At 41.6% G+C, this 26,535-nt stretch overlaps 1 protein-coding gene across 7 annotated transcripts in view; it reads left to right on the top strand.

Annotated features, from left to right (window-relative positions):
* Positions 1-25,979, top strand: part of synrg (synergin, gamma) — a 35,635-nt gene extending 9,656 nt beyond the window's left edge. For 3 of the 7 annotated variants that reach the window (XM_053422407.1, XM_053422409.1, XM_053422402.1), the window contains 16 exons: positions 758-838; positions 968-1,164; positions 2,249-2,494; positions 2,602-2,741; positions 4,105-4,229; positions 4,756-4,818; positions 6,079-7,035; positions 11,919-12,425; positions 15,059-15,222; positions 15,368-15,421; positions 16,101-16,197; positions 16,549-16,697; positions 16,960-17,070; positions 17,184-17,222; positions 23,440-23,472; positions 25,767-25,979. In XM_053422407.1, the coding sequence (XP_053278382.1) occupies positions 758-838; positions 968-1,164; positions 2,249-2,494; positions 2,602-2,741; positions 4,105-4,229; positions 4,756-4,818; positions 6,079-7,035; positions 11,919-12,425; positions 15,059-15,222; positions 15,368-15,421; positions 16,101-16,197; positions 16,549-16,697; positions 16,960-17,070; positions 17,184-17,222; positions 23,440-23,472; positions 25,767-25,898 (3,095 nt within the window). In that variant the 3' untranslated portion in view covers positions 25,899-25,979. The remainder of the gene's footprint in view (positions 1-757; positions 839-967; positions 1,165-2,248; positions 2,495-2,601; positions 2,742-4,104; positions 4,230-4,755; positions 4,819-6,078; positions 7,036-11,918; positions 12,426-15,058; positions 15,223-15,367; positions 15,422-16,100; positions 16,198-16,548; positions 16,698-16,959; positions 17,071-17,183; positions 17,223-23,439; positions 23,473-25,766) is intronic. The other 4 variants (XM_053422403.1, XM_053422406.1, XM_053422405.1 and 1 more) reach the window with 4 other exon arrangements.
* The last annotated feature ends 556 nt before the right edge of the window (positions 25,980-26,535 follow it).

Genomic DNA, 26,535 nt, shown 5'->3' with positions numbered 1-26,535 from the left:
TCTGCGCACACTTTGGAAACGGACCGTGTCTGTCGAGGTCCGGGGGTAAAACCTGTTGCCTCAATAAGCTGCCGTCTGTTCTCTCGCCATGTACCACCCTCTCTGACAACAACCTCTGGTGCATGCTGACTGCTTTGGTTTAACAGGGATGCGCATGGATTGGCAGGTGCCACTGGGGCCCAAACATAAGGCTGATTGTGCATGCTACTCCTTTGTGCTGAAATGTGTTTGTCTGTGTCCTCCCTTTCACCAAGGGAAATATAGAGGCTCATCGTGAAGACCATGGAGATTTGTAATTAGATTAATTTAACTGCCCAGGACTGATGGGAGTATTGTGTATACAGTGGCTGCCTGAGTAAACTGAATAAGTGTTAGTGAGTGTAAGGGACTCAAAACAAGCAAAATCTTTTTCCATAATGTTTTTTAAGCTATTTTTAGTGTGAAAAACAGTTTGTTTATGTCAATGTCATCAGTTGAATTAGATTTTTAGTTATTTATCCTTAAAAGGCAGACTCCTTTCTCACCTCTCCTTAAATCTGGAAATAGCTCACAGAGTGATTTATAGATGTCTGACGTGGCAGGATGTGCAGGGGAGCGTTACATCTGCACCCTGCCTTCCAGAAATCAGGTGTAGGATTTTGTCGAGTACGATACAAAGCAGGGGCTCAACTGCCAAGATGCTTGGCAAATTGTAAGCCTGGACAAGGCTTTAGGTAGAGCAACTAACTGTGTTTGTGTGTGTTTCTGCCTCTGACAGCAGGTGTTGGCGTGTACCCACAACAAGAGCACATTCAGCCCATGCTGCCAGCCTGGGCGTACAATGACAGCCTCGTTCCAGGTCAATGTTTACACATGAAAATGTCCACTCTATCTTACCAAATATTCAAACATGCAAAGAAATTTCACTAATGAAACTATACTGAATAGTAGCAATCATGAATATTTTCATCTGATTTTCTGTCCTTAGAAATGTTCAAAAAGATCCTTGAGTTCACCATGACACCGGCAGGGATAGACACAGCCAAGCTCTACCCAATACTAATGTCATCAGGTCTTCCCAGGGAAGCACTGGGGCAAATCTGGGCCACTGCCAACCGCACAACACCTGGCATGCTGACCAAGGAGGAGCTCTACACTGTACTTTCACTAATTGGTGTGGCGCAGGTAAACAGTGTAGCCGAGATAAATTATCCACTTAAAAATGACTTTGCTTATCAGCCCCCGTGGCTTCCACAGAGCTGTGCCACAAACTCCACACTGAATTAGACAGGCTTAGCTCGAAAGAGGGAGAAACAAGCAGCGCGGTAAATCAGCCCAGGGCTTGTGGAGCATTTTAAGCCAACTATATGTCTGAGTCCACATCAGCCGAGTTTGGCAGGAGGTTTCTTATCATCCTCAGCCTTTGCCTGTCACCACCACCACCCCTGGGAGGATGCAAATCTGCAGGCAGCTCACAAAACACTGCATGCCACCGCTGCCATGCAAGGAATAATAAGGCACCCTTGTTGATGTAAATCTTCAAGAGCCTTAATACACAAGCACAACAAGGAGGTTTAGAAGGAACGTGACTGTGTTGAATAATTTGAATGCAAACATCAGTCTTTTTTTCATAGTTCAATGACAAAAAGTAGCCACCAAGCCGTGATATCTCTCATTAACTGATAACCCCATTTTAATTTGACAAGTGACATTTTCATTTTAGCATCATTATAAATGGAATTGGTAAACATTCGAAGATAAGCAAGTATTTGAGATGGTAATCTATAATTATAAATCTATATTGTTAAAAAGAAATCCCTTAAAAAGACCCAACCAACAATCTGCTTGTCTCAATACTTTCTCTCCTCCCCACTCTCTCTTTGATTTTCAGCCCCAAACTCATGTTTTCTTAATTCTGCTTTAAAACCACCTTAAATATATGGCTATATTTTATTCTATCTTACCGAAACAGTTGAAAACGGTATATTCTGGAAGGTGTTACCCAGAGAGAGATAAATTGTGTATTTGTCGGGTTCTATATTCAGTAGTGGACTGATACACATTTGGTGCTCCAGTGATTATTGACAGAAACAGAACAATCTATAGGACTTAGTCAAACTATTAGTTTGTATGGCGCTCATTGATGTGTGGTACAGTGTAGCAAGATATATTAGGCTTTGGCATCTCAGATTTCCTCATATATGTTTCAATAATTAAAAGCATAAAATTTGACTAGTTGTATCCTTGAAACCTTTATCCTTTGTTTCAGAGTGGCCTCCCTGCAATGAATGTGGAAATCCTCAATCAGTTCCCCTCTCCACCAGTGCCCAATCTGCCATCCCTGACTATGGCCATGGCCCCTGTTATGCCCCAGCACCAGCAGCCCATGATAACACAGACCCCGGTCTCTATGGCCATGCCGTCACCAACACCACAGATCATGGCCATGACATCGCTAGCACCAACTCAACCGCCCACAAACACTAACTTCATCGCCAGCTTTCCTCCTGCACAGGTAACACTTGCTTGTGATCCAATCCTTTCCATGGCCACTGTTTTTTTTTTGCAGAGATTACTGCAGTTACTCATTAACTCGCATCTTAATAACTGTTGTTGACGCAGGCGAGCAAAACAGATGACGATGATTTCCAGGACTTCCAGGAGGCTCCGAAGGCAGGAGCAAAAGACCAGGCCTTCACTGAGTTCCAGGGGGAGTCAGGAGGAAGTTTCCCCACCACCACAGCACCTCAGCTACAAAACAGGTACCGTGTGTGAGCGACATGGAGAGACTGAGTGTTCCTAAACCAGTGTTCTAGTTGGTGACAACCACCAAATGCTGAATTTACAGTACAAGAAATAAATGTCTTCATTGCCGCTCATCATTTCCCTTTGCACTCTAGCTACTTTACTTTTCTGAAGAAATTATTCTGCAGTGATGAGGGTCTAATATTCAGCCTCGGTTGGTTTATTTATAGTTGAGTTATTCTGCATAATACTTGTGTCTTGTATAGTCTGTCTTAGAAGCCTTACAGTCAGACACATTGTCTGGATATCTCCTTATAACCTCCTCAGAATAACAATGAGTTTGGGTCATCTCCTAATGAATTCATTTCAGCGGACGGTAGATAAGCTCATTTCTTTATATTACTTTCCACCCATATGGAGACACTGTCCTTTCATGGAGAGGGAGCTGAAAGGCAATTATCAACTGAAAGACAAAGGGAAAGCAGAGCTGAATTATCCCATGTCCATGTGCTGTAGGCGTTTTATAATCCTCCTCTATGAAAACATACACTCCTGACTGTAACAAGAATTTCCCTCAGTCTGAGATCGTTGTCTAATTAAATATGAGACTGAAAGGCTCTTGTTAGGTTGCTAGTTTGAAGTGGTAAGCATAACTTGCTGTCAGCTGTCCTGCTGTGAAGAGAGCCGAGGAAACGAACATTTACTGGAAAGTGAGCTTAATGATTTACGTTATTGCTTGCTCATCAAATCAGCCACATTTGCAATAAACATTCATATTTATATGCATTCTCAAATTAGCCTGTTGTATCTCACAGTAGTAGCATAACACTCAAATGTTAATCCATCCAAAAATCAAAGTCTGAAAACAATAATTAGTTTTTTTAAAGAGAGTTATATGCCAGACTATATCTTGGCTTAGCTTTGATGACGGTTCAGCAACTGCTCTCAGCCTAGTCCTCCACATAACTCTGGCGGTTCTGCATGGATTATACCAATTAAATATGTCATGTTAATTAGCCAGCTCTTTTCTAGTCCTTTCGCTGAGCTAAACTATTTAGCAGTTGTTGTAGCTTTTTATTTAGTGTAGACATTGATCTAATCAACCTTTACATCTCTATGTGAATATGATTGTGAATGAGTATATTTTCACGAATTATATTCTTGTTTAAACATGGATGCAACAGCATCATCGTCACTATCATGGTTAGTCAAAATGATGAAAGATGAGAAAGCTTTCAACAAAAAACTGTGACTCTCTAAACTTTGGGATCCCAGGGCAAAGGTTCAGTCAGCTCAGGCAAGCTTATGGGGATTTAACTTTACTGTCGAACTTCACTCTCTCCTGATGTCTCACTATAGCTGACTTTTGTGTCCCTGCAGTGCACCTGCCATGCTGACTCCAGTGTCTGGTTCCTCCTCCGCTTCTGTGACATCCTCTGATAAGTATGCTGTCTTCAAGCAGCTGTCTGTAGATCCGCCTGCAGAGCCTACACCCCATGCCCCAGGTATCTTCCCCATACACCTCATATATAGGCTTTATTGTCTGCTCTCCAGCCAGGAAAACCTTTTTGAAGAAAAGATGAAGGAGGTTATGAAGGGACAAAAAATATGATCTTCAATGTTTAAACCAGCACAGCAGGGCTGAGAATGACAGCCCTCCTGCTGCCTTATAGGTAGATAGTGAGCAAATAGAGTTAAACCATCGCCTCAGGTGTCTCCTCACCCAGATGGGGTTCCACACATTTCACCAAGACTTGACTGAGGAACAGTTCAAACAGTGTTTAGTAGATTGTGAAATAGTATCCTTTCCTGTCCACCCAATACTATATTTTATAACTTCTAAAACAGATTTGATCCCTGAAGTTTCCCTACTGCAACTTTTTGTCATGAGCACATGCAATTCTATGGGGATATTTGTATCTTCTTATAAACTCAGAGTTTTAGTTTTTTGGACAATACCTAGAGAAAAATGTACCATAGAAAACTTCATAAATGCCTGTCTGATAAATGTTTTTTTTTTTTCTATTCTAGATATTGGAGATAAATACAGTGTTTTCAGGCAGCTTGACCCACCTGCTGACAAGAAACCAGTTGGTAAGAGACTTCACCTCACATCCAAGTCCACACTATTACACTTAAATACACAACAGCAGATTAATTGTCATTCTAAATACATTTTGTGTAATCCTGACTAAAATTCCTTTGGCTTCTTCACCAAAAACCAAAACGGACACATTGGGCTCTGAGATGGTTCCTGCGAGAAAAATGAATAGACATATTGGTGTTTTGGTTGGAATTTGTATTGAAGAGATTGGTTTTATTGTACCTTGGGTAAAGCTGTCCGGTCACTACAATGCCATGTTAATATTGCTCCATGTTTACACTGTATCGGGTACTACAGTGTTGATACCGTTGTGTTTCCCGGTCCTGTTTCATTAGAACAGTTTCCGATGGGGACGGCTCTTACAACTCCAGTAAGTCATGCTTTGCGGTGACCTTTCCTGGGCACATTCAGGCTCCATCTCCTTAATGAGCCCATTAGTTACTGTATTTCTCTTTCCACCTCACACGAGTGTGAACAGATTCTCTATTCCCAGCAGTGCATATATTATACAACCACTGAGACTCAAGGATGCATTCTGACTTTCTGGGGTGGTTTATATATCAATGTCATGTTGCATCCATTTGAGAAAGAAGACTGAGAAATGTTATCACTGCAAAAGTTTTTTTATTGCCTATGTGTAGATTCTCAAAAAAAATGCCCATCTTAACTTGTAATTTCAGTTACTATTGAACAGTTTGACCTTAACTTTCCTGTAAAGAAACATATTTGAAGATATCTGTGTTTCATCTTGTAGGAATAATCGTTGGCTCCCAATTCTGCTTAAATATACCGGCTCACATACACTGAGATATTTACAAAAAAGTTGTAGCAAGTAAACTTGAAACTGATGTAATTAATGGGTTTTTTCGTAAATCTGTATTTGCAGTCAGTATCCTTCCCAATACTGTTTGACATTGACAAGTCAAATGTGTATTCTATCTGATAGAAAAAGGATAAGAACCACTTCTTGACCACTGTCATTTCTCTTGGAGAAGTTTACCCTCAGATGTAAACAGACCTTACAACTTGTTAAGATGGACATGGGTTCTAGAGTGGCTTGATATTATTCAGTTTCAGTTTGAACAGTTCACTGCATGGTAGTGTGTGTATGTGTCTTAGGATGGCTTTGTTTTTTGTGCAGTGATGTTTGCTTTTTTTCGGCCACTACAGTTCATCTGTAGTGGCCAATATCTATCTGCCATGTTAAAATGCTTTCTAACTTATCTGAAATTGTTGTCTTTGCTTCACAGGGGAAGGATTTGCAGATTTCAAGTCTGTCAGCGCTGATGATGGCTTCACAGACTTTAAAACCGCCGACAGCGTATCTCCATTAGACCCTTCAGAACAGGCCAAAATCTTCCAGCCAGCTTTCTCCTCTGCTTTCCCAAACTCTCAGTCTCTACAACAGCTACCACAGCAGCAGCCAGCAGTGTCTCTTTCTCAGTCTAAAAACCCCCTCAACATAGCCGACATGGACCTTTTCTCTTCTATAGCTCCGTCTATTCCTGCTTCTTCTGACACAAAACCTAGCACCTTCCCCTCTGTGTCAGCGCCCCCCTCTTTAGTGCTCCGACCAGGTGGAGCTAAACCTCCAGGGGGAGGCTCAGATGATTTTGGTGACTTTGCCCTCTTTGGCTCCTCCTCTGACGCCGCTCAACCTTCAGCAGCGGGCGTAGCTGCAGCAGCGACTCAGGACGACTTTGCAGACTTTATGGCATTCGGCAGTTCTGGTGGGGAGCCTAAATGCGACAGCAGAGCGGGAGTCCAAGGGGACACCTCCACGCAGCAGCGGCCTCAGCAGAACTCCGACAAGTATGACGTATTCAAACAGCTGTCTCTGGAGGGCGGCCTCGCCTACGATGACACCAAGGAGAGTGGCGGTGGCTCCTTCTCATCACTCAAAAGCGACACAGACGACTTCGCTGATTTTCAGTCCTCGAAGTTCTGCACAGCCCTTGGGGCTTCAGAGAAGACTCTGGTGGACAAGGTGACTGTTTTCAAACTGGGCACAGAGGACTGTGCCTCTGTTAAGTCACTTGACCTCCCATCCCTTGGGGGGAGTAGTGTGGGAAAAGATGACTCCGAGGACGCTCTCTCAGTGCAGCTCGACATGAAGCTGTCGGACATGGGCGGGGATCTGAAGCACGTGATGTCGGACAGCTCTCTGGATTTGCCGGGTCTCTCTGCCCACCAGCCCCCGGCTACAGGTGAGGAACTAGTGCGTTTGCTCTGGTGAGGCTCCACCGGGTTACACAGTGTTAATACCATGGCCAGCAGTGGCCTCTCCTCCTCGGTGCCCATCGACCCAACAAAAAAGGGATCACAGAGCAAGTAAAGGTTTTTAATATGCTCAAAAACAGAGGACAGTCATGACCCTACATCGATAACATATCATGTTATATCTTTCATACTACATTTCATCATTCATCAACATATTTATTTATTTACGTATTTATTTGAATCTTAGTTCCTCCTTTATTTCAACATTCCCCTCCCTATTTATTTGCATATATTATTAGTGTCCCGGCGCATCTCTATTCATTTACTAATGATGTGTGCCTGGCTTTAATGTGATGACAGAATAGTTCGTAGATGAGGTCCCTGGTGGCTGTCTGTGTGATTTGGATTAGCTTCCTGTCTGTTATGTCTACGTTTCATCCCCTCGGTGAGCGTTTTGTTGCTAGAGGCCAGTCTGAGCGTGTGCGTGCGTGCGTGCGTGTGTGTGTGTGCGTGTGTGCGTGCGTGTGCGTGTGTGTGTGTGTGGTTGGACACAGAGAGCAAGAATAGAATACAGACGAGTACAAGGGGTTGTTGTGGCGATGTCCTCGTTTATTTTAATCACAGGTTTTGCAGAAAAGGCTGCAGTTTACTAAAAGCTTTAACTGTAAGCCATAATTCAACTTTTTAACTGTTGACGCTTGGTTTGTGCTGCTTCTGCACCAGATAAAAATATTTTAAGAGCCAAAAATGAAATTCTACCATAAATACGACATTTTGCATGCAACAACAGCAACCAAGCTATTTTGGAACAGCTATGTTTTGTGTCGAGAAAGCAGCAGGATGTGCGTCAGCTGCTGTATTACCCTGCAGTATTATCAGACTTATCATGCAGTATTATTTGAAATTGCACTCTAATTATGAGATAATTCTGTAATATCATGTTGGTTTTTTCCTCCCCTCTACCTCACATCCATGAAAGTGGAGTTAACGTTTACCTAAAACGTTTTGTTGCGTCATTTACTAAAATATAATCCAACTCATTATCTTAATAATTGGATAAAGTCCATGTCAGTGCTCCCTCTCTTCCTCTCTCCAGTGCTCATCATTTATTCACATAGTGTCTCACCTTCCATGTCATGGCTCATATTTCACAGAAAAACATTCAAGACCCACTTTTAATATAACCTAAGACTGCGTTTATTCACGTGAAAGCCTTGCAAGTTAAGTCAAGTTAACTTGTGATTTGCAACCTAATTTTACAATTTTCTGTGGCTGGAGAAAGTTGACGATGTCCCCACCTGTCGAGTTGAGCACACTTATGTCTGCTTGGATGTTTCTCAGCTTTAAGTATTTCAACATATCAGATCATTTCTCAGTTTCATCTAAGGAATTCATAATTAGTTCCTGCTTTGACCAGAGGAAATCATAAATGTAAACATCCCCATTGCCTTATTTCAGCTCCTGTACAGGAGTCAGATTTGGTTTAACCCAAACACGCCCCTCTGTACTGAGACTAAAACACTCTGTGGAGATGCAGCTAAACATTAGGGCTTCTGTTAATTGGGTAGAAGTAGTTAAACATGGATACATTCCTAAAAGTTTCCACCATACATTTCTCCTCCACTTCTTTCTGCTGTTCTTGTTCTTGGGGAGCTCTGGGTCTAACCTGTCAAAGTTGAGTCGTAGCAGGTCGAGCACCTCACCATGCTTTGCACTGTAATTCTGGACATGTACGCAATCTTAAAGAGACAGTATTTCTTTTGAGAGCTTCCTTTAGAGTCTGGAGCACTAAAGGAATCTGATTCAATTTTTTTTTTTTTCAACCTTATCTGTGATATTGCAGCATGAGTTAATCATGTGTGGCTCTACGGTCTGGCTCTTTGACAACATAATGAAGTTAGTATTTACCCTTCCTGCCTTGCTTTTTGCTGCAGTGTGCCTGCCTTTTCAATTTGTGAAATTGACAAGAAAGTAATACCTGATAACCATTTTATGCATAACAGTATTGCAAGTTGTTTTTATCGAAGGAAAACAAATGTATACTTACAGATTTAATAGTGTATTTTTATTACAGGAATATGAGCTCTTATTTTGACAATAGTTAGACTCCCTGACCTTGTTGTGATTTGCAAACCATGAAAATTAAATGTAGCTTAAAGTATTTAGTCAGATTCAGATGTTCATGCTCTGATCTGAACTCTGTCTTGAGAAAATATTGATGTTCTATTTATTTTGGGGAAGAGTTTGTGCAAATTAGGCCGATTTCGACAAACAATTATTGCAGCAAGAGAAAAAGGATACTGTCTCTTTAAATCTGTTTCTGCATCTGTGAATAGATGTAATTAAGGCCCTGTCTGGGATGTCAGGTGTAAGGATGGCCCTCTTTGTTTTCTGTAACCCTTTGAGTACTTGAACGAGGTCACTTCTCGTGTTTACATGGAGATGTTGTGATCTACTCCTCCTTAATTTCCTAGAATAAACACCAGAATTTATCTAATTTATCTAATTTCCCAATTGACAAAATGCATAAACAGCCTCCTAAATTGTGGCTTTAAAGTCCTTGCTGCTCCTTAAGTGCAGTTTGTACAAAAACCTATTTAACCATGTGTTCCCCTCAGGTCCTCAAAGGGTTAATAACGCCTCCTGCCTTGAGCTTGTTCTTTGAATTCTCTTTTCAACCTGGCTTTTCAAATGTTCTTTACTCAAATCTTTTTTCCAAAAAACAAACACCTGTTGCTTTACATGCTAATATTAAAACAACGTTTGTTATCTCCCCAGAATTACTGGTTTTAGTCTGTGAATGTGCCTTCTCATTCTGGTTTCTGTTTCTATATCCTCAGACTCTCTTTGTTTTACCTTCTGGCTGTTTGTTTTCCTCCTTTTCTCTTGACTCTGCATGCCCTTGTATCCTAAATGACTGAAATCTAATTTTAAAAAGTGTTAGTTTGACAAACCTCTTGTAATGATAGACCTCTTTCACAGTACTTTGTGATCTTTCGCTCTTTCTCTCTGCCCATGTTGTTGTAATAAATATTATTGTTGGTATTGCTGAAACGCGTACCGTCTTATTTTCTCCTTTTTCCTTTCTCGAAAGGCCATAAAGTGATGCGATGTCAGGCTTACAGCTCTAGATCCTTGTCAATTTCACAAATTGCTTTTTGTACCTGAGGGTTCTGTCATGCAAAATAGGAAGGGTTCAGCGCGCCGGTTTGTGTGTCCGTGAGTGTGTGTGAGAGAAACTGAGAGGGAGACGTGGAAACTGAAGTGTTGACAAACGTGTGGAAGCTGTATAGATCTGTCAGTTAGTGTTAGTCATTAAAAAACTGATCACAAACAAAACAACGCACGACACCCAGGAGTATCAGTGACAGAAATTGTATTAATGTTTGAACATCCTTCATGTAGGATTTGGAATAAGGACATGAGTTTATTGTCCCCAGTGAAAACGGAGCCGAGGATTTGTCCACTACAAAAAAAGCAGCAGCTTGTTGAAGTAGATTGTTGACAGTAATTTTCTGTTCAAGATTCAAAACAACACGTTTACTGGGCTTGAGATGAATTATTTAACACGATTCACATGGGTATGGGTTTAAAGATGTATTCTTCCAACATGGTGTGTGCAACAACGTGTATTATTCAGCTGCTAGGCTAATTACAAGGCAGCTGCATTGGATCATAAATGTGTTGAATAATAACATCTGTCATTGCCAGATTATTGCAGCATTTGTTTTCATATCTTTTGTGTAAGTGTAACATATGGGGAGGGAATACCTCACAACACATCTGATCTCATTTTTAACACTGTTGACTAGGCAGAACATGGGATAGATGTCAAGCTCCAGCTTCAATTCACCAAAATTACGAAAAAACTAAGATAAACAAGTATTTTGACACTTTTCTGCAGTGACACTAAGCAGATTTTGGTTTTATTTGTACGTGTTTTCATAGATCTGTAAAACATTTTGCGTCCATCTCAGAACAATGGAGGTGAATTGTGTTTCCTTTAGGGGAAAAATTACATATCAGAGATTCAACAGAACTATTTCTCTCCAAAAACAACAGCAATTCTTTGGATAATCCGTAAAGTTATTTTTCCTTACAATCTCCTTCTTTGGTTCAAAGAAGGGCAGCAACCAACTATAGTCTGATTATTTTCTTGAATCATTTAGTAATCATTTAGTCAATGAAACATCATCAAACACAAGGTGCCGTCATTAATCATCTTATTTTCTCATCAATCCAATTGACTGTATTATACCAAAATAAAGCAGCAAATCCTCTCATCAAAGAAGCTCAAATTGTAAAATGTTTTAAATGTGTTACTTGAATAATTAATAGATTGGTAAAATAGTTACAGATTATCTTTCTGTCAATCAAATAATTGATTAATTGTTTCAGCTCTAACATGTAAGACAATGAGTGGAAGCAAATCCTTCATTTTAAGAAGCTGCAAACGTGTGATGCCTTCACTTGAGAAATTAATTAAATACCTTTCTAATCAATTACAGCACTAGTCTGTGCAACCCTAGTTGAGTAGTGCTGATGAAAACTGTTCACAGTGAGGTCTGTTAATTTCGGTAACTGGGATATTGCTTTTAGAAAAAATAAATAAAATAGAACTAAAACTAGCTCTATGGCTAGATGTACATGAAAACATGTGTTTTGTAATTTGGGTGAACTGACCCTTAAAGGGTTTTTTCCTCAACACCTCACTATGACTAAAGGATCGTATATCACTTCAACAGTGGATAAGTAGCATAGTGATAATCAAAAGCAATTTTAGTTTCTCAGGCTCATTTATCGACATCCTATCATGATGGCTTCTGTGCTACTCCTAGGAACCACTGGTATATATGTGTTGTCATTACAGAAGGAGATGACCTGAAATTTGACCCGTTTGGCACGTCGGGCATCAGCACCCTGACCAGCTTTGACTGGTCAGAAAGGGAGGATTGTCTGTCGGGTGAGGTCAGACGGCCACAAGTCCTGGATGGAACTTCTCTTCCATCCTTAGGCCCACCCCAGAGGAAGGAGCTCACCATCGGCAGTGTAGAGAACATCACAAGCAACTTGGTAGATGACAAGTTTGAGGCCTTCGCGGACTTCAGCTCTGGTGACCATGGTGGTGTTGACGATGAGGACGACTTCGGAGACTTTGCAAGTACCGTTTCTGAAAAATCCGACTCGCCTGCTGCCACAGCTGAAACAGGCTCAGAGGGGAACCAGAGCGAAGCCCCAGATGAGTTTGCCGCCTTCCAGGGCGACAAGCCCAAGTTTGGCAGGTCGGACTTCCTCAAAGCAAGCACTCAGGCCAAGGTCAAGTCCAGTGAGGAGATGATCAAGAATGAGCTGGCAACCTTTGACCTGTGCGTTCAAGGTGAGCCAGTGACCTTCACACCTTTTTTAATGCAAACATTCTTTATAATTGACTTATCTCTTAATCAATCAGTGTAATTGTGAAACAGCTAGTTGATTGTCTTGCTTTGTTTTACTCCATGTAATGTGAATATTTTTGGGCTGTTGATAGGCAAAAACAAGACATTTAAAGACATTACTTTGGATTCTGTGAAAACTAGTCAATAAATTGCTTAATCAAGGATCATATTAATCACCTGCCCATAACAAGTTACCAATCCCAAGAAAAGGTCGCCAAATTGGTTTCTACTTTCGTCTCTGTAATAAATTCAAGAGGACATAAACCAATGGAGAAAACCAGTAAATCCTCACATTTAAGAAGCTACAACATGTGAATGTGTTTTTTCACATAACTTATTTAGTCAATGAGTTATTCCAATTTTGGAAATTCTCAAGCTTCTCCTCCCTCCCAGTTCCGACTCGACGGCTCCATCAGATCTGTATTAAAGCTGTCAGACATTAGATGGCAGTGTTGAGATGACGGCCCTGCTCCAATGGCAGTGACTGATTAGATAGATGAGCAGAGACTACAAATCCATGGGCAGAAATTAACCATGTCCACTTAAAGGCTGTTATTTTTACTGGTGTAATGTTCCACAAATAATGTATTAGTCTTTTCCTGCATGAGGATAAAAGCACATTTATCCCTTTGATTTATCTTCATCGGCTGGATTTAATGTGTTTGAAGTAGATGACTTTACTTACTCATCTTCAGCAACTGGAACAGTGATCTGATCATGTGGGGCTTTGGGGTTATATGCGGTTATATGAGGATGATGCATGTCTCAAACACACGCAAACACACACCTGTTTGTACAGCTATCTTAGTGAGGACACTCATTGGCATAATGCATTCCTTGATCCTTACCATAATAAATGCCTAACCCTAACCCTTAACCTAACCTAAACCTAATTCTAACCCTCACCCTCAAACGAATTCTAAACACCCAAACAGGCCATTAAAGCGGGGTCACGAAGTCAGGATCGGTGTCGGTGTGTTCGTTTATCCTAAATAAGAGAAGAGCCGGTCTGGTCTTATGCAAGTATTTATTTAGAAGCAATGAAAGTTTAACAGGCATAGCTATGGGCATTTATACACAACCTCGGCTAAATCAGTTAGATTAGATTAGATTAGAAAACTTTATTTATCCCAAAATGGGCAATTTCGTTCACAGTTTCCAGTCTCACATAATAGAATACTTAATAAATACAATAAATAGCAATAGGAGGTAGACAAAAACATATATCAAAGGAAGTCCAACACACACATTTAACTCACAATTCATTTCAGCCCGTCAGTAACAACCACCCTGCCCCCGGAAACACCCAGCAACACTGGTGTGCTCTCCACCTACTCCTTACTTTTGTCATCATTTAGTAACCTGATGGTTGCAGGGATAAAAGAGTGGGAGTACCTCATTGTTCTTGTCCTGATTGAACAGTAGCGCCGCCCTGAAGGCATTAGCACAGGGTAGTCAATAATCGCCCCCAATCGCCCCCAATAGAAGGCGTTTGTTATAATTATAACAGTAGGTATAATTTGATTGGTTAAAATAATGAAGGGGTGTCACCGCAAATCAATTTGGTTCTCCCTTGTTGGTGCACAGGCGTAGTCCCACGCCTCTTGGCACTGGAATCCAGGAAGTGACAAGGAGCCACTCCCAGTCACGCTTCTACTCTGATAGTTGCAGGGCAACTCTCCCTACCATGACAGTTCGATGTTGTGTTTCATAAACTAGCCTTGACTCGGCTAATGTATTCTGGGTCAGCGTTGTTTGTTCATTGGAGTGAAGAATATTGTGTTCCTGCTCTTATCGGCTGTGTATTCTGTTTGTATAAACATTCGGATCCTCGAAACCAAACAACTTAACTCTGCCTGTTCCCCAGAACTTATCAGACCTTTTATCAAGACAGGTGTGAGACTGACCAGCGTTGTGACGCACACACATTTCTAGCTAATTTCAAGATTAAACACTAGGAAGAATAGGGTTATTATTAATCATTTGAGTGAAGGCCTTATATCTGGACTAAACTGCTCCTGCCCCCACCCTCCTTTCATTTGTTTAGAGTTCTGTTTCCATAAACATCTTCACTCACACACACCCAGAGAAGCTAAGATTTAAAATCCCAACATCGGTCAAAATGTCCTCAGTCCGTAGTATGTAGAAACAAACTGGTCCTCACAAAGATAGCTGTACAAGAGCACACACACACACACACAAACGCACACGCACACACTCTCCTTCTCTCACTGGCAGTCCCACTGGAATAGTGAGTTTTGCATATGTTTGTATCCATGTTTGTTGAGGTACCCTGCCCAAATTTGTCCATTTGTGAGTCCCTATGAATAATTCAAAGCTGCATATTTGTGCCTCTGTTTTGTATGTAATTATTGTTTGTCACAAATTAAGTTTTTACTCACGCCGTCCTCGTCCGGCAGTGACAGTGTAATGATTGCAAACAAACGGGTGCATATCTCAAAATGAGTCATAGCCATGGGTTACTAAATTGATGGAATTATTCTTTTAAAGTTTGTATATGTGTTTGTGGTCCTCTCTAGCATTATCTACCTCTTCTCTCCGGTCTTTGCCTCAGGCTCCCACAAACGCAGTCACAGTTTGGGTGAGAAGGAGATCGGCCGCTCGCCACCGTCTCCAGCTCCGGAGCAGCACTTCAGGGACCGATCTAACACCCTGAGCGAGAAGCCCGCCCTGCCCGTCATCAGGGACAAGTACAAGGACCTGACTGGGGAAGTGGAGGTGAGGAGGGCACGTTGATAACCGCCCCACATGTTATCTGCTGCCTAGTAACCTCCAGACTTCGGCTCAATACTCAGGACAATTGTCCTCGGTTCTGTTTTGTCTTTGTGTTCATTCGAGATAATTTTGTGTTGTGTTGTTGCAGGAGAGCGAGCGCTACGCATACGAGTGGCAGAGGTGTCTGGAAAGTGCTCTGGAGGTTTGTATGTGTCTGTGTATTGTGTCTGACCTCGTCCCGTGGTGACACTGTATTGTGACAGGGACTATACTAAACAAACAGTAGAATATTTAAGGAAAGAAAAAGCCACTGAAATGCTTTTCAACCTGTTGTTACAGTTGTTACAGTGAAGGACAATCAAATTATGTTTCAGGACCAATTCTTTATTTACCACCTGAAGCTTAACTGTAGGATTCAGGACATGGAAGCGATTGACCAATCAGATCAGGCTGGGCTTTATCAGAAGAGATAGGATCTTAAACCAAGTGTTTAAGACAGAGGCTGAAAAGAGAAGCTGCAGCAATGGACATTATGAGGAAAGTGATATTTTCTGATTATTAGAGCATGTAAAGCCTTTCAAATGAAAACTCTAATTATAATTATTAACCTGAATATGAGCAGAATAAGTCTTCATATTCCAGCAGTAAGTTAAACAGTGAACAAAAGTTTTTTTTCCAAGACAAGACTAATCAATCCTAGAAGAAGTTGTCTCATAGCTCAAATCTGGTCTGAATCAGTAATATATTTTTCTAGTACGACACTTCTTCTGAGGATTGTAAGTGTGACAAACTGCTGGTCAACTGCTTCATGATAATGATGATCATGAGGAGCTGAAATTGTGTATAAGTACTAACTCTGGTCTCTGTCTTCCTGCACTAAGGTCATCACCCAAGCTAACAACACCCTGAACAGCATCAGCAGCTCCTCCGTCTGCACAGAGGTCATCCAGTCTGCCCAGGGAATGGAGTACCTGCTGGGTGAGGAAACACGCACCACAGTGCACCATTATACCGCCATACAAGCCAGTGCTAGCTTCGTATTGTGAGCAGGAGGCTGTTAAAGAACTCTGTGAGTGACCTCGACCCTGTGAAGGACACAGGGCCAAGGACTAGTTTAGAACAAGCTATGATGTGATGGCTTATCTCTGCCTGGTCGACAAGGTCCCGCTCCCTTATTGTGTTTCTCTGCTTTTAACAAGCTGTGAGCGACAAACCTGTCACGGCAACTGAACACAGAAAACGGAACACATTATACTAAACTAAACATAATATTTATCATTTTTGTGCTTGTGTTATATCTCTCTCTCTCTCTCTCTCTCTCTCTCTCAGGTGTGGTGGAAGTCTACCGCGTCACCAGGCGTGTGGAGCTGGGCATTAAGGCAACGGCGGTGAGCTCTGAGAAACTGCAACAGTTGCTGAAGGACATCAGCCGCGTATGGAACAACCTCACTGGCTTCATGTCGCTGGCCAAGCTCGCTGTAAGACTCTCGAAATATGATATATCTGCCAGAGAGCGAGACAGTCACAAAGCTCAGAAAACTGAAATTCATGTATACAGATGCTTTTACTGTGTTCTATCACCACCCAGACTTGTTTACATGCTCATGTGCAGGTTACTCAAGAATACATGATAATGGAGTATTGAAGTTCAATTCACAATAGAATGGCTGCCAATAACATGATGAGGTGTTAGTGAATCAAGTGTTGTGTTTGTGTTTCTGTTCGTGCCCCTGTGTGTAGCCTCATGAAAGCTCCCTAGATTTCACCTCCTGTATTCTGAAGCACGGCATCAAGAATGCCAAGGAGCTGGCGTGTGGAGTGTGTCTGCTCAACGTCGATTCACGCAGCAAGGTGTGTAAACGCACACACACACACAGGCAAACAAAATAACTGGTAAATGAAATGTTCTTCTCATCATCAGCAAATAACGACTGACATTTCTTTGACTTTGAAACATCTTGCAGAACAAAGAAGAAAGCACTTTTGGACGTCTGTTTAAACGAGTATGAAACTGTCAACCTAATTTCATCCCACTCTGTCCCACTGGGGGCCTGGGGGTATTGTTCTCTTACCAATATGCCCAGCGGGGGGGCCAAAGTGACTCGGTTCTAGTGCCTGGAAACACAGTTAGAAAGCATTAACCAAAAACACACTTATATTGACTGTTCACTGAACCCCACCAACACTAGTTATTGACAGTAACTCAGGCTGTTTCATTCTCCCACAGCTCGAACAAAGTAAAGTTTAGAATCAGGGCAGAGCCACCACTCAAAGCTCTCGGTACCTTTTCAGTGGTTCATTGATTTCCAACAGAAGTGGACACGAGCGGCTTCTCATTTCCAGCCGGTGACCATCGATCTTTCGTAGACTAAAAAGAAGCAAACATTCATGAATTGATCTGAAAATCTTGTCTGCGAAAAAAAAATGTTTTTATGTGTCAATGTGTCGAGTTCATTTCAACCAGATTTGCAGTGAAAAAGTAATCATCCTCACTATCTAATGAACCAGGTCGAAGACATGAAAGTCTTTCAAAAAAGTATGTTGCAGTTTTACGATGAAAACTTATTTCATGTAACAGTGGCTGGTGTTTAAAACTTTCACCAAATGCCACAAAGAGAAGGACAGAGCTGCTCTTGTGAGAATAAACTCCTGAGAAATACGACACAGCAAATAGACTTGTATAGACAACACAGGCAACCTGTGTCTAGTTACAGTTGCCGAGCTATTATTGGCTAATCACAGAGGGTGGGGTTTAGCAAACTGATAATGTAGGTCATTTTCTCCTGGCTTTTGTACAGAAAGTGTCCAAGGATAATGATGTGTGTGCTCTTGAAATAAGTGAGAGAGCAGCGCTGTCACTTTGGCACCTCAGGGTGGGATTTTACACTCTGGGATTGGTTCCTCCAGACCACCGAGGTCGACACTTTGTCTTGGAAGGGTTTCATTTTCGCTTCTGTCGCCTCCATCTCGAGGTTTCTCCTCCCCTCTCTAGCTTTCGGCTAACAACCCCTCAGTGTTTCTCCTCACTTATTTACTCTGACTGGGGCACTATGTGCAGAATCACTCTGTGTCTAACTCCTCACCTCCGGTGGCTGTGATTCTCATTGACGTGGGCCATTAATGGTATTCACACACCCTGCGGTTTCCAGGGCAGGGTGGCGGTGCTGATTGTTTCTTGTGTTCCCTCCGCTGCTTCGCCAGAACCAGATGGTTGGTGCGGGCAAGATATGGCTGACTGAGAGGCATCTAGGCTGCGAGCAGATGTGGCTTACGCATTAGTCATAAGCAGGGAGTGGAGCTGATAATAAACCTGAGCACACAAACACACTCTCACTCACACCTCTCTCTCTCTCTCTTGCGTGCATACAGGCAGGCTGAAATGAATGCAGTTTTATTTTGTTCTCTGTGCCACTAGCATGAGATTAATAACCCATCTTTTAATTACATTTTAGGCAGAGCCTCCCTGGTAAGAATGCATAAAAGCCAAGTGGAGAATAGCAACCCCTCAGAGAATAATGAAGTGAAAAAACACGTTGGCTTCAGCCGACGGCGCTGATTGCTGCATTGTCCTTTAGTGAAGAGGCACTGACTTGTTTTTCTACCAGAGGTACAGAAGGGTGGAGCTTATGGAGGACCATACATGACTTAAGTAAAAATAAATAAATAAATAAATGTATAAATAAATACATAAATAAATAAAAAAGGAAAAAAAAAAATTAATACAGAAATAAATAAATAAATACCTTAATAACAACAGAAATAAATAAATAAATGTCTTAAATATATTTGCACATTTATTTATTCCCTGATACATTTCCTTTTCATTTGCAGTGTCCTTATGCTAATGAGAAAGGCGGGCCTAACCGCAGTCTCATGCAGGATTGGTCACAGGAGTGTAATGATCCAGCCCTACTACTTCTGCCTCTCTGCTGACTGGTGTCCAGTAGCTGTTTGCAGCGTTGAGCCAGTTCACACTTAAAATGAACTAGTTCAAGTTCAGAGGGTTAGTTAAGGTTATTTTTTATTGGGATGATTTAGCTGTCAGTAGTCCTGACTGTGAGCGTCACGTCTGGTGTTGTACTGAGCAAAAGGAGCGAGCCGAGAGGAGAAGGAGGAAACAGAAACTCCGGCTCGGTACAAACCACCTGCAGCTTCTGCTCTGATCATGAAGCCGCTGATCTCTGAGCAGATGTGACCAGAGAAGCTCTGTGTTTCCACTGTTCTACAAAGTCACTGACCGGCTGTTTCACGGTGAAAAGCTCAAGTCTCAGTCACTGCCCGTGTCTCTGAGCGAGTATGTGGCGGAGCGCAGGGGCTGTGTGTGTGTAGCTCAGTTGACCAATCCTGCTCGCGACTGAGGTTAGGCCCGCCTTTCTCATTAGCATAAGGGCACTGAAAATGAAAAGGAAATGTATCAGGGAATAAATAAATGTGCAAATATATTTAAGACATTTATTTTGACATTGCTGTTGTTATTAAGGTCATTTATTTACTTATTTATACATTTATTTATTTATTTATTTTTACTTAAGTCATGTATGGTATGGAGGACCATACATGACTTAAGTAAAAATAAATAAATAAATAAATGTATAAATAAATACAGAAATAAATAAATAAATAAATAAATAAAAATGGAAATAAATAAATAAATACAGAAATAAATAAATAAATATGTTAATACCAAGAGAAATGTCAAAATAAATGTCTTAAATATATTTGCACATTTATTTATTCCCTGATACATTTCCTTTTCATTTGCAGTGTCCTTGTGCTAATGAGAAAGGCGGGCCTAACCGCAGTCTCGAGCAGGATTGGTCACAAGAGTGTAATGATCCAGCCCTACGTCTGCCTCTCAATGCCAGTTCACACTTAAAATGAACTAGTTCAAGTTCAGAGGGTTAGTTAAGGTTATTTTTTATTGGGATGATTTAGCTGTCAGTAGTCCTGACTGTGAGCGTCACGTCACGTGTTGTACTGAGCACAAGGAGCGAGCCGAGAGGAGAAGGAGGAAACAGAAACTCCAGCTCGGTACAAACCACCTGCAGCCTCTGCTCTGATCATGAAGCAGCTGATCTCTGAGCAGATGTGACCAGAGAAGCTCTGTGTTTTCACTGTTTCCACTGTTCTACAAAGTCACTAACTGGCTGTTTCACGGTGAAGAGCTCAAGTCTCAGTCACTGCCCGTGTCTCTGAGCGAGTATGTGGCGGAGCGCAGGGGCTGTGTGTGTGTAGCTCAGTTGACCAATCCTGCTCGAGACTGAGGTTAGGCCCGCCTTTCTCATTAGCATAAGGACACTGAAATCGAAAAATAAAAGTTGGAATAAATGTGGAAATAAATAAATAAATGTGGAAATAAATGCAGAATTAAATAAATCAATGTCTTAAACTTATTTCCACATTTATTTATTTATTTCCACTTTTATTCCAACTTTTATTTATTTCCACATTTATTTATTTCCACATTTCAGTGTCCTTATGCTAATGAGAAAGGCGGGCCCAACCTCAGTCTCGAGCAGGATTGGTCAACTGAGCTACCCACACACAGCCCCTGCGCTCCGTCACACACTCGCTCAGAGACACGGGCAGTGACTGAGACTTGAGCTCTTCACCGTGAAACAGCCAGTTAGTGACTTTGTAGAACAGTGGAAACACAGAGTTTCTCTGGTCACATCTGCTCAGAGATCAGCGGCTTCATGATCAGAGCAGAAGCTGCAGGTGGTTTGTACCGAGCTGGAGTTTCTGTTTCCTCCTTCTCCTCTCGGCTCGCTCCTTGTGCTCAGTACAACACCAGACGTGACGCTCACAGTCAGGACTACTGACAGCTAAATCATCCCAATAAAAAATAACCTTAACTAACCCTCTGAACTTGAACTAGTTCATTTTAAGTGTGAACTGGCTCAACGCTGCAAACAGCTACTGGACACCAGTCAGCATTGAGAGGCAGAAGTAGTAGGGCTGGATCATTACACTCCTGTGACCAATCCTGCATGAGACTGCGGTTAGGCCCGCCTTTCTCATTAGCATAAGGACACTGCAAATGAAAAGGAAATGTGTCAGGGAATAAATAAATGTGCAAATATATTGAAGACATTTCTTTTGACATTTCTTTTGGTATTAACATATTTATTTATTTTTTTCTCTATTAATTAATTAATTTCCTTTTTTATTTATTTATTTATTTATTTATTTCTGTATTTATTTATACATTTATTTATTTATTTATTTTTACTTAAGTCATGTATGGTCCTCCATAGGAGCTGTTGATGTGCCAGTGGCTTTAAAGAAATGAAAAACGCTTGACGGATTAATGGCTCCTGCTCAATTCATGCTGTGAATTTTTATTTGTTTTAATAAATGGTCATGATTTATTGAAACAAATTAAGCCCAAAAATCATATTGTAATATTTAGTCAGGGCTGAAGATCTCAGTCTCACCCTGGTCCTGTTGGAGCAGTAGTTTGGGGTCGGCTGGAGGCAGGGATGGGCGACCGGCAGCAGCTTAATCTGGTCTCAGTGTGCGACTCAAAGGCAGCAGCAGTTTAAAAGTTTTATCATAAGCGATACTCCTCAGCTAATGAGGCTCCAGCTCCTCCGCTAAATGATAAATGCTAATTTGAGCAATTATAGGGAGAAGCACTTGAAAGGATTTTAAGTTGAATAATTTAGCATTTCTGGCTATTTATATTAATGCAGGTCCTGAAGCGCCTCAAGGATTTAGACTGATTATTGAGAGTGTGCGGTGTTGATCGTGGTGCTGATTCGAGTTTCGATCCAAACTTTGACAGTTTAATCTGAATGTTCATGTCTCGACAACATTTTGCTTCATAAATCTGTTGTTACTTTGCCCATCCCTGTCGCAGCATGCTTTGATGGGGCAGGTTAGCAGGGTTCTTACACGGCTAAAGGGAGAGTTACCAGATCTGAAAAGTAAAATCCAATTTCCCCCCAGAAAGATGAACAAAAACTCATCACAAATGATTTTAGATTTCCCTGCTATTTTTCCCTGCACTGAATATTTAAAACAGACAGATCCATGGATTGTTGTCCTGCACTTCTGCCATTATTGCGGTGGAGAGCTGAACAGAAAATGATTTTGCTGACAGTGAGAGCAGATATGTTTATGGATAATCACAGTCATTAGATGCCTCCTCTTGGCAGATAAAGCTGGTCTCTGTTAACGTGGCGTTTACTGAGTCTGGAACCGGTCATCACACAGGTTTTGTGAGATACTAATTCTGAAGAACTGTGTCTGTCCAGTCCACAGTCCACATTAGCTCATTAATACCAGCAGGAGCTAAATTCAAGCTTATAATTTAAATCATTAGACATAATTATTTCTTGCATTGTAATCACAAGAAATGTGACACTTCATTAAAATAAGAATGGGGCTGAAACTACCCATTACTGCCATTTTAGACTCAGGATTTTTTTATATATATTTAATATAATTAACTACAAATGTCAGAAAATGGTTTTAAAATCTCTACTGGTTCTAAATCAGAAGCACATGCCACTCGCACTGTTTCCAGTGGCTCCTGTTTGTCAGCAAGTTGCATCAGAATATAGATAAAAATATGAGGATTTAATAATAATAAACTAGATTAAGTGACTTTACCATTCAACAGAATAGCCCATTTGTTAAAACTGGATGTGACAAGTGGTTATTTTCTCTAAAGATTAAATCTGGCCATTTAAAAAATAAAAAGAAGATAATTGTAGTCGATTAAAACTTACTTCAAATGTCCAAAATATGCTCTTTATTATTTCAGCTGTATTTAGCTCTGTTTTAATGGAAGGACAGAATCCTTTAACAATCCAGTTCTTCACACACGTCCCTGTGTTATTTGTGGGTTTACTAGTGAATGTGCCTTCGCAGTAATGGACGCTTGTTCACTTCCACCTAAGGCCCAGATGTGTCTATAAACAACAGTAACCGAGGTCTGATAGACCGATGCTATGAACGCACCTTCCACAGACTCAAATTTTCAATCAATATTAGAGATCGATCGCCTCAGAACACGTGTACGAACCCTGACAGTAACAGCTCAGACTCTCTGATGTTTTCACATCCAGACGTTCTGGTGAGCGGGAGCTCTGTCCTGCTGAAACAGTTCCTCTCGCTGTTTGCTCTGCTTGTGTTTGTCATTCTGTGCACACGTTTCTTTGCTCCGGGTTCTGCATGAATATGCCTCAACATGTTGACTCCTTATGCTTACAGGCATTGACTAAAAACAATGACAGCAAGTCAAGGGTAATTATGTCTCTTTTTTATTTTTTTATTCCTATACAAATATCAGATAATATAGAACAGCAGAGTGTAGATTGAAAGCAGATTTTAATATCTAATCAGGCGGAGGCTCATTCTGGCTCCTCAGCGTTTAAATGCAGCTACAAAGGTCGGGTGAATCAGCAGTCGCTCATTTATCTCACCGGTTCCAGCCGGCGAGCCTGAATACCCGGGCTCTTGTTTCAGAAGGTTTAATTACGAACAGCACCAGTTTAAATCATGCAGGTGTCATGCAGGTGAAGTCTGAGAGAAATCTGAGAGTTTGAGGAGGAAAGGCTCTGCAGCGAAAACAGGAGGTTTTTACAGTGCGTCATTGTGTGACCACCCTCTAACATTTCCAGCATAGGCAGTCCCGAGAGCAGGGAGAAGTAGGTCAGGACACAAAAGACCTCTGACAGGAGGGCGAGAGAAGGAGCAGAAATGTGGAAATGTGTTGAGCTCAGCGTGAGAAAGTCCTTCATCCAGCCGACAGGTGGAAATGACGTCTCTGGCTTCGTGGTGTGTTGTGGTTGTTTTCTCCGGAGCTGCTGCATCCTGCATGTGTCCCCTCTCCTCCTGCGAGGGAGGCTCTGATTCACTGCACATGACTCATCCCCCTCTCTCTCTCTCTCTCTCTCTCTCTCTCTCTCTCTGGCTCCAGCTCCAGTGTTTCACCGGGGATGCAAACTCTCAAACTGCACATCGCACACATTAGCATCTCCTGATTGCACACACTGGGCTACAGCTGGGCCCAGTGAACACGCCGACTCGCAGAGTGAGAGTCAGAGCTTCGTGTCTCAAATTCAAATTCATCCGTTAATTGTCGGCGAAAACATCATTTACGGCGACAAACCCTTTTTTTTTGAGAATCGTTCAGCTGCTGCATCACCTTGCTCGTTCATTACATTTATTAACATTTCGATTTGTTGTGATGAAACACTTATACGAGCAGATGCAGCCAAATATATATCTGAGTCAATGTTGGGTCTTGGCTCCTCATGTCTCTTTCAGTGTCATGTGGGGAACATTTATTTATTCTGCCACAATCACAGAAACACCAAGGAGGCCGTGTTGTCTCCGTAGGTCTCTTCAGTAGCAAAATGTGTCACAGCACCAAGGAGCCTGCTGCTTGGAATTCAGACATGAAAGTCAGGAAACAGTGTTAGTATTCAGGTTTGCTGAAAGTCTATAGATTTCTTTATTACATTTGTACACAGTCATTTAAGTTTAGACGTGAGCAGTGATATGTTCACAGTATGGGGCTCGTGCATCAGTTCTAAAGAGATTTACACTTTTCAATCCTACCAATTCGTTTTTTGTTATTTAAGTGCAGTTTCCCCCCCTCGGTTTCTCTAGTCTTTCCTAGCAGACATTCCAAGACCCTGCAAATCCAAATCCTCTTTTACCTGAGGTGGCTTTTCTCATGCATAACTTTGCTGGGCTGTGCTGCAGGGTCACGAACACAGACACTGAGCTGTGGCCCCTCTGTGCTGCTCTGAGGAAAGATGTGATTCATTCCCTGAATCAACATTTGTGACCTTATTTAGCGATGTAGGAGGCTGATCAATCATAAGTGTGTGTTTGTGGTGATTCTTGCAGGTAAGCAGTGAGGAAATTAAATATAACCGCAGAGCAGTGAAGAGACAAACTATGAATGAGAACTAAACTGTGGACTAGATCTTTATTCTATGCACTATTAGGACTGTTAATCTTCTTTTTTTTTATAATCATCATCACTAACTTTCTTCATATCCACTCGGCTTATCTCAAAGGCAGAATAGACACATTGTGTGATTTCGTTCTTTCTTCAGTTCCCTTGCTTAATTTCTTTGATCAAATAGACAAAATAAATGTGTTTTTTTAATGAAGTTTGAACCCTATTTGATTTCGTTTTTCAGAAGCTACCCAGATGGTTATTTAGCAGTTAGCAGGACCATTATCTCTCTGTATAGGTAGATTATGCAAACTGTGAAAATTAAAAGTTACTCTTCAGTAGCAGTAAGTTGTCATTTAGAAGTCACTGCAGTTTAGTTTGAATATTATCTTAGTTAAATTTGTTCACATTATTTGTACGGGATATTTATTTAGATGTTGAGGTAAAATGTCAAAAAGTCAGGCTGTGTTTTTAAACCCTGTTTTCCTGCTTGTTGTGGCTTTGTAGAGCAGTCCAGTGCTGCAGTAGAGTGTAGCCATCTCTCTTCCTCCTGTGCGTACGGATGGATTTCTCGCCTTTTGTGATTCAGGGGGGTTTCTCATATTTCACCCTTTCACTCTGACAGGCGTTCAACTCCGAGACGGACAACTTCAGGCTGCTGTACGGGCGCCACCAGTACCACGCCAGCTGCGCTAACTTCTGGATTAACTGTGTGGAGCCCAAACCCCCGGGCCTCATCCTGCCTGACCTGCTCTGAGCTTGAGCTGCAGCTGCCAGGGTAACAAGACACGGGCTACTCACCATCAGATAGGTGGAGCTGCCGCGTGTGTGGGGGGGGGGGGGGGGGGGGGGGGGGGGGGGGCGCTCACCTTCGGCAGAAAGCGAAAGGCGGACGTTTGAAGTCACTGGATCCCTCTGTATTTATTGTTTTATATCCTGAGACCTCCTTTTCCACACTTTAGTGAACAGGCTGCGTTCACGTCCTCATTCTAAATATTTACCATCCGTGGTGTTATTGTTACTCCTCTGCCCTCTCATCAAATCACCTTTTAACATGTAGGTCAACTGTTAAACTGAAGTTTTTTTTAATTTGATTTAAGGATGCTCTGTCAGATGATTTCCACGGCAGCAGAATAAATAATCGTATTTATGAGGTGTGCAATATGATGAGAAACACTGGCGGAGGACGTCTGTAAACATCTTTAATGTCACTTGTTGCTTTGCTTCTGTTTGAGAGGAATGTTATTCATGATTTCCTTTATTCCCCCCTTGCAACCCGAGCTGCTGGATGATGAGCCTCTTATCGTGCTTGAATTACCTTCGTTGGGTCTGTTGTGATGAAACTCTGTGGCTGTTGTGGTTTTACTATCTACTTGTAAATCATCAGCATTCGA

This window comes from Pleuronectes platessa, chromosome 5, assembly GCF_947347685.1.
Source record: "Pleuronectes platessa chromosome 5, fPlePla1.1, whole genome shotgun sequence".
NCBI classification, from domain to species: domain Eukaryota; kingdom Metazoa; phylum Chordata; class Actinopteri; order Pleuronectiformes; family Pleuronectidae; genus Pleuronectes; species Pleuronectes platessa.
Note: the sequence above shows the minus strand (reverse complement) of the source record. Positions and strands in the feature narration are given on the sequence as shown.